This window comes from Labeo rohita, chromosome 7 (genome assembly GCF_022985175.1).
Source record: "Labeo rohita strain BAU-BD-2019 chromosome 7, IGBB_LRoh.1.0, whole genome shotgun sequence".
Lineage (NCBI taxonomy): Eukaryota > Metazoa > Chordata > Actinopteri > Cypriniformes > Cyprinidae > Labeo > Labeo rohita.
Window position 1 is genome coordinate 33,828,456 of NC_066875.1, and position 9,014 is coordinate 33,837,469.

Here is a 9,014-nt window from a genome sequence, read left to right on the forward strand (position 1 = left end):
TGAGCATCATCGAGTTGCACATTGCTGCAGATGAAAGCCCAAGTGTTCTCCTGGGAGGAACTGCCTGTAAGATGACAGTCAACGAATGATGAGTCCCCAAGTGTAGGTCATACAAAAGGCCAGCCTTATCTCTTCAGATGACAGCATCTCTGTGACAGCTTACCCAAAGCAACAATGCCCCTACCCGTCACTCCTCTTTTAATTGAGTTTCCCGGTCCTGTGCAGTTTGTCTAATAAGTGGTGCCTAGAAAACACAGACGGCAAAAATTTTTTGTGGCCTGTAAATGTTTTTACAGTAACAACATGGGGATTTTGACTTGGCACTGCAGAAAGAAAATAAGCTATATACCAAATAAAGAAAGCAACATGTTACATTAATGGAATAATTTAGTTCATTCAAAAATGAAAATTCTGTCATTAATTCCAAACCTGTAAGACCTTTGTCTGAACAGAAATTGAAAGCCTCAGATGAACAACAACGCATGACAAATTGCACCGTGTCATTATTTACTGAACAAAAATAAAGCCAAAATGGAAAAGCCATGTGTGACAAAGTTAGGACACCCTTACTGTTAACACTGGAATTAAGAGGGTAAATAACGGTCAAGCACTGATAATTAAATACCTTTGATTAACTGATCATCAGCAAGTCTGAGCGCTTCTATAAATGCAAAAGCTTTGGCAGTTTGCTGGTCTGGAGCCTTCAGGTGTGTGTTAACACAATGCCAAGGAGGTAAGACATCAGCAATCATCTCAGAGAAGCAATTGTTGCTGCCATCAATCTGAGAAGAGTAATATGGCCATTTCCAAACAATTTGAAGTTTATTCACAAGTGGAAGACATTTAAAACAGACACCTCTCCTTCCAGGAGTGGACGTCCCAGAAAATTCACCCCAAGATCAGACCGTGTAAAGCTCAGAGAAATGGCAGAAAACCCAAGACCTACACCTCAGACTCTACAGGCCTCAGTTAACATGTTAAATGATAAAGTTCATGACAATACCATTAGAAAAATATGGGACAAAAATGTCATGTTTGGAAGGCTTGGCAGAAGAAAGCATCTTCTATATAAAAAAACAAACAAACAATGCAGCACAGTGTAGGTCTGCAAAGTTACATCTGAACAAAACACAAGTCTTCTAGAATAATGTCCTTTGAACAGACGAGACCGAAGTGGAGATGTTTGCCCATAATGCACAGCGCCAAGTTTGGTGAAAACCTAAAGAGCATATCAGCACACCTCATACCAAAAGACAAGCATGCTGGAGGAGGGCTGATCATTTTGGGCTTGTTTTGTAGTTACTGGACCTGGGCACCTCACAGTCATTGAGTTGGCCATGAACTCCTCTGTATATCAATGTATTCTAGAGTCAAATGCGAAGGCATTTGTCCGACATGTAATGTTGGGCCAAAATTGGGTCTTGCAACAGGACAATGATCCCAAGCACACCAGCAAATCTACAACAGAATGGCTGAAAAGAAAAGAATCAAGGTGTTGCAATAGCCCAGTCCAAGTCCAGAGCTCATCCTGACTCAAATGCTGTGGTGAGAGCAGTGCATACACAAATGCCCACAAACCTCAATAAACTGGAGCAACATTGAAAAGAAGAGTGGTCCAAATTCCTCCAGAACGATGTGAGAGACTGATAAAGTCATACAGAAAATGAATGCTTCAAGTTATTGCTGCTACAGGCAATTGACTCATAGGGTGTCCTAACTTTGTCACACATGGCCTTTTCCTCTTGGCTGTATTTTTGTTAAATAAATAATGACACAGTGTGATATGTCATGTGATGCTGTTTATCTGAGGATTTATTTTCCAAATTTTAAGACCTGCCAAAGACCAGATAATTTTTTATTATGTCCTGATACAGAAAACCACGAAATTCAATAGAGTGTCCGAACTTTTTCACATGACTGTATATACATATATATATATACACATAGTTAATAGATTACACTATTAGACAACTTTGCCCATCGCCCATTATAGATCATCTAACATAATCTATGAAAGTGCAAAATGCATTTACATTTACACACGTTTGAGAATCAAGATATTTTATGATATAGGTAACACGTTTGGAAAGCAGGTTGTTCAGATTATAAAAAGGTAAGAATGAGATGGTTCTTTAACAAACCTTTGATTGAATGGTTCTTTGTGGAACCAAAAATGGTTCTTCTATGGCATCGCTTGAAGAACCTTTTAAAGCACCTTTATTTTTAAGAGCGTACTTGGTCATGTGCTGACGAAAAGGATGTTATTAAATGTTTTTTGAAAATGGCTAAAGACTCAGCAGTCCGTGAGAGTAATTTTGTGCCTCCTTGGAGCCTCACTTGCAGAATGCAAGCTTCTGGAGGGCGCATACGTCTGAACTAGTGAGTTTAGGTATATCGGTGCAGAGCCAGTTGTTGTCTTGTAGACTAATACCAGTACCTTGAATTTGATGCAAGCGGCTATTGGCAGCCAGTGCAAACTGATAAAGAGAGGTGTGACGTAGGTTTCATTTTTGATATGTGCCAAACCAGTTCATAGAACTACACAAGTCAGTCAGTCTCAGGAAATCCTAAAAGCTTTTATCTATATGCCCCCTTTTCCAGCTTGGTTTATATCGTGTATAATTGGCTTCGTAAAATTCCACCACAGTTGAAAGAGAGGTGACAGACAGAAAGCTTAAGATCAGCATTAAAACAACTCGCATAAAAAAGGTATATTGTGTCTTTATTTATAAGTTTTTTTGTCAGGCTTTTCATCTTTTTTTTATAACATGCAAAAAAACTTGTTAAAAGTGAAGTAAAAATACTATTTTGCTATAAAATGTATATTGGAGTCCAGCTTTTTTACAAAAGCACAATTTTTTTTCCTCAGAAATACTGCAGCTCACGTTTCTTGATAATCTCTTTCCACTGAGATAAACTAGGGACAGGGCTATTATTGCAGAAATGATATATGGCATATGGGAGTCATGAAGCATTTTCAAAACTTTCTGGGAAAGGCAGCTGTTCTCCTCTCACTTGCCCGACTCCAGAAATGAGGGAATTCAAGGAATGCTGAAAAAGACAGACCTCCAAACTGTTATAGAGGTAAACCCTGTCAATCATTGACGCAACAGCTCTACTCATATTGACAAGCACAATGTTCGGTTTGCTACACAGTACACTTTTTGGTTCAAGTTATGAAAGATACATGCTACATTTATCTTGAAACCCTCATGTACGACCTCGTTTGGTAACACACATGTGCTCGTTCTTTGCTCTCCAGAGCATGTGTTCTTGTAACAGTACTCCTATCACACTCAGGCTGGGTTCTGTGAAACTTTGGAGGACAAGTTCTGTGAATTTAACAAGTCAATATTACAGGTCACGATTCCCCGCTGAAAACCTGATGGAATTTAAGACAGGGAACTGCTCTGCCGTTTGCGTTTCTTAGTAGGATCCCCTGAGTTGCGTGCATGTGTTCCAGAACTCGCAGGGCACGTTTTACTGCTGTCTCCTGATGGCACATATGGAGTACGGCCGAGGCTGAAGGGTCATGCCTAATTTTGGAGAGAGACTTGGAATTAAGCCTTCGGGGAACTGAAGATGGAACCTCTGGAGCAATGTGGTGAAAAACAAGAACATCTCCAGCCTGGCCAGCTGCTCTCCCAGACAGTGCCGCTTACCTAAAGACAAACACACAGAAATCAGGAACACGATGAAAAGCTTTTAGATTTACTGACTTCCCAAATATGTGCCCCTTACCTATTGAGAATGGGAGAAACGCTTCATGCCGGACAAATTTGCCATTACAGTCAAGGAACCGTTCTGGGCAGAAGATGGATGGGTCACTCCAGTACTTCTCATCAAAATGCACAGAGTACAAGTTAGTGATGACCATGGTGCCCCTGGGGATAGTGTAGCCACGCACCACCGCGTCTTGAGACGTAGCGCGGAAGATGCCCAGTGGGACGATATTGCAAAGGCGCAGGACTTCATGCAGCACTGCATCCACATACGGCATCCTCTGCTTGTCTTCAAGAGCGGGCGGTCTGCCATTCAAGACGCAATCGATCTCCATTTGGACCTTTTCTGCACGGAAAAAACGTAACGTGATTAGTGCAACGACATTAAAGAAAAAATAAAACCACTGCTCTGTGAGCACCAACCTTGTATCCTGGGATACAGAGCCATGTAGAGCATAGACCAGCGCAGACAATTTGTAGTAGTCTCTGTGCCCGCAATGATGAGTTCTCCAACAGAGAAAATGAGATTATCTTGAGAGAAAGATGTAGCTTTATCGGTGGCGCTCTGCTCCATTTCGTCCAAGTAGGCATCAATGTAATGTTGCGGCGACTGGGGCACTCTGTCCTGCGAGAAGCGTTTGATGATTTGCAGAAGGAAGTCGTACACCTCGTTGGCATTGCGGAAGAGCTTTTGGTGCTTCCCGAAGGGCACGTACTCCATCCAGGGGAAGGCGTTGTACAGGAAAGCCCAGCCGCTGGCTGCCAGCTCCACATTCTCACTGAAGATCTCAATCATGTGCTGAAAATCGCCGTCGTCGTACGTGAAACGCTGCCCGAAGATAATGAGGTTGGTGATGTTGGAGACGGCATTGGTCACAAGATGTTTAGGGTTAAAAGCCTTCCCCTGATGCTGGTCAATGGCATCGAGAAAAAACTGGCACTCCTCAGAAATCCTCTCAAACATCCGCTGTCCGCTGCCAAAGTAACGGAAGCAGTTCACGGCCAGTTTGTGGTGTTCCATCCAGCCTCTGCCGTATTTGCAGTTCAGAAGGCCTAGACAGAGAACAAACAATGCTGAGAGAGGTCGGTTTAAATATGGAAACAAAGAAAGTTTATCTAATGATAAACTTTTTTGTATGATTAACCATAGATTATTAGTCAAACAGTACTAGTCTCATGGGTTGAACACAGATTACAAGAACTGCAATACTGATAATGTGATAATCTCATGTGTGACTGGCCGCTCTTCTCTGGTTATTGCTCCAACTCTGACATGCATTACCGTGCCAGAGCCTTTTCTCTGAATCACCCAGATAGATAAAGGAATAGTTCACGAAAATAAAAAATCATTTCATTCACTTACCATGTACGCAGTTATAATTCTTGTAAACAACTAAAGGAGATCTTTTCCCAAGACAACCTTTCTTAGTAGCTATTAGGGTTAAGATCCAAAAAAAAAAAAAACAGGACTTTTATGGTGTCTTTTTGATTTTTTTTTCTCCTTTGAAAAATAATCTTTTGTGTTCCATGGAAAAAAATGCATACAGGTTTAGAAGGACATGAGGGGAATAAGAACCTTCATTTTTGGGTGAACTATTCCTTTAATCTAGACAAGTCTGCAGTGATCTATTCTGGGAAATCATTCTAAAATAAACTATTCTATGAGGAACCACTTACCTCCCATTTTTGTCATCTTCTGAAATAAAGGGAGGGATGGACGATCTGCAAAAACCTCACTTTGGTGATATAGGCACTCTTTAATGGCATCATAACCATTTAGAATAACAGTCGAGATTCCTCCCAGGTCTAGACTGAAAATCTGGATAATAAAATGGCAATATTCATTAATCCACTCCCCTGCCAAACATATTTCTACTAATGAAGGAGTATAATTAGAAGTCTACATTCAGCCTCATGGATACAGTGAGGAAATGAATTAAGCATGCTGACTCAGCATGTCTTGGCCATTCTGCTAAACTGAGTGCTGCGGCGCTCTGCCAAAAATGCCCGTTGCAAATGCAATACTCTTTTGTTCTTTTCAAACACCCCAGCTACGCTTCTCGCGACGCGACGCGACGCGACGCGTCAAAAAGAGAACGCTGCCACGAACCAATCAGCTGTGAGCTTGATGAGAGACCTCAGCAGTAAAATAAGTGAATAACTGTCGAACTTTAGCTTTAATGGACTCCAACTATTAAAGTGTCTTTAACTACTATTTAACTAACATTTAAAATTTGCATTTAACACAATATGCTTGTCTTGCATGTTTTACGTTGAAAATATGAGAACAAAATAAGTACACTCTTATTGTTCACTGTTCATACTGATACAGCCACATATAAAACAAAATATTATATCGGTAAAAAGTTATCAACTGTTAGTTTGAGCAACTTTGCAGCGCGTCAGATATGAAAACTCCACTCAATGCGCAACAAGGCTAGAAGGGATACAGCTCCGACCGGAAACTAACAATGAAATTAATTGTTCTACCTATTAGATTGTTTTTTTTTTAACGTCTACACCTATCCCAACCCTAAACTTAGCCCTTACTATAATACAAAAACAGTATTATTGTTGCACAGTGTGACAAAAATAACGTTAGATTGATGTGCGCATGCCCTGTATTCCTTCTAGCCTTAACCCGCAACAAGGGACGATTCCATTGACGATTCCAACTTCATTCATTACAAGACAGGGTGTAAGAGGCAATACGCATTATACATAATAATTGGCTTAAAATAGCCTTTTAAACAGTAAAACCAAGTGACAACAATGTATTATGTGATTATATGCATGTAAATAAAGAGAAAATAAGGACTGAGAGTGAAGTGTCATCCGTACCTGTCCGTGGATATCACTCTGCCTCTTCATGTAGACATGAGGCTCTGTGGCTAGGGACAGAATATTCCCTATCATGGGTAAAGGTGTCGGTCCAGGGGGAAACCCTCGGGGTCTCCGCTGCTTTACGAACTGGCGAATCACCAGCAAAATGAAGAGTGTAATGAACAAACTGCTCAAACATATGAGAGTTTGCTCCCAAGACAGAGAGAACAGAGATGTCAACCATTTAATCGATGCCATTTTAGATGCAAACACTTGGGGATAATCTGTGCTTTCTGAAAAGTTTCTAGCGCTCCGTTCTCTGTCAGTCAGTGTATGGGGAGATCATCTTGCACATGTTGCTCTATATCCCCCGCCTCTTAAAGGCTAAGATTGGCTGGCGGAAAGAGCGCTTTGGGTTAACTTGCTTTGTGTTTGATTAAACGGTGGTCAGAACTACTGATCGCGAGAATTCAGACCGATTTCTTGTCATTAGGGCAGGCCGTCACACAGCGACGTTTCCAAGCGCGTTCTTCTTTGTAACTTGCCACATATTTGTGGCCACGCCCACCCATACAAACCAAAAAAGGACTTTGCAGTGGAAACCTATTCTTTGAACTAATGGTTGATTAATCTAATCTTTTGATTTTTTTCTTTCCACAAAAATGACTCGTTCATTGATTCATTCAGTGTTAATCTCTGCGGTTACATCGTTGCTCCGCTAGGTGGGGACAAGCGAGAGTGTAAGTGAAGACTGAATCATTTTCTAAACCGATTCATAAACAACACATGGACCCAAGTCTTGCTACAAATCTACTTAAAAACTCCAGAAAAAGCATCAAAACAATAAAATCGCATGAGCTGTTGTAAAAACAAAAAACAAATTAAGTAGTTACACAATGTCCTTAAGTTATTTTAAGTATGCCATTTTTTACGCATTCAGATTTTCGTTCACGAACAGTTATTCAGTTCAGAATGTCCCGTTCAGTACCAGAGTGTAAAAGATTGACAAGTTCATCGAAGGGGGCGTATCCGTTCAGTAGTTCCATCCAATGAGGTGCTCTTTCACAGCCCGTACTCGAATGCTATTGGTTCGTGCTACAGTCAGTCCTTGATTCCTAATACTTGGACGGTACAATTGTTTGTCATTATAAAAAGGCACACTTAAGTAAATTACACATTTTGAAGACAGGACATGAGTCACATGTTTCAAAAGGCAGAAATTTTAAGTGTAGGGAGCATGAGTCAGGGAAGCGAATGTGAATGATTTACTTAAAAACACTAATTCGTTCACGAAGGAAAACATCACTTTGATTGAGTCACTTACCATACATAATGTGAGTTTGGCTGAAGTTCCGAAGACAGCTACAGAGAGTTAACGATTTACGATAATGGTAAATTTTAAATACATTTTAAAGAGGACCGCCCGGGACAGAACATTTCTTTTGTCAATAGTCCAGACAGTTCCCTTTCGTGACAAGTGAGAGAAGAGAGTGTGTTTTGCAAACTAAGTAAAACCAGTTTTGGTGTCAGACACGTTTGCACTGTAAGATTTGTGCTACAAACTTTGACCCTGTGGTCAAAACTCCCCTTTTTTAAAACTCCCCTCCAGTCATGTAGGCATTTTTTTTTAACCAAGCAGTGACCTGTAAGTTCTCAGCACATTTATCAAGTCATCACAGGCATCTAAAATAGCACCCAGTTTAATTTACAAGCACATTTTATACACACTATGATCCGTTTTATTATCTGTACGGTGATGTTAGTGTATTTAATTATTTAAACAAAAGCATTATGCTTCTGCACAATGTATAATGTATGTGAGCAGCATTTATAAACATAACGGGTTTGATATTATCAAGTGCTAGGCACTGCAGAATCATACATATTTAAAGCTCAGTAGTTTGTCATAAATATCGTAATGCATTTCTCGTATGTAATTAGGAAATTGTTTGTATATTAATCCAACCAACAATTTAAAACCAACAACTGAATTTAAGACTATACAAAGCATTTGCAGTTCCCCAGTGCACAAAAATCACTAAATAAAAGAAAAAAACAACAACAAATATACAAATGAATAAATAGTCTTATGTATGTTATCAATGAACAGCACCTCAGGAAAAAAAAAAAAAAAAAAAGTAAAAATGCTGTCTTGAGAACATAATAGGTTTAAAGAGGAAAAACAAAGCAAATCTCTTTGCATAACAGAAATCAAACCAACCTCTGCATACTTTTAAAAGATGTATGTGTTAACTATAGTAATCACGTATTAATTTGATCATAAATCATCCTGTTTTTTTCAGTAGAAATGTGATTTTCCACACTGATGATGCTCCGTTCCTTGGTGTCTTGGGTCTTATTATCTATGAAGTTTCCTACTGAGCCATTCCATCGGTATGGATAGATAAATCCAGCAAGTCTCCGAGGATTCTGTTCAAAGACTGCAGTGTTTGTGATATATAATGAGGA

General features: G+C 39.9%; 1 protein-coding gene across 1 annotated transcript; it reads right to left on the reverse strand.

Moving 5' to 3' along the window:
* Positions 1–2,872: 2,872 nt before the first annotated feature.
* LOC127168282 (vitamin D 25-hydroxylase) lies at positions 2,873–8,661 on the reverse strand. Its single transcript, XM_051115010.1, has 5 exons — positions 6,564–8,661; positions 5,400–5,541; positions 4,146–4,775; positions 3,742–4,068; positions 2,873–3,662 (listed from the first exon to the last, which is right to left on the reverse strand). Exons 1-5 carry the CDS (start codon positions 6,801–6,803, stop codon positions 3,481–3,483), a joined length of 1,521 nt encoding a protein of 506 aa, XP_050970967.1. The 5' UTR covers positions 6,804–8,661; the 3' UTR covers positions 2,873–3,480.
* Between the last annotated feature and the right edge of the window lie 353 nt (positions 8,662–9,014).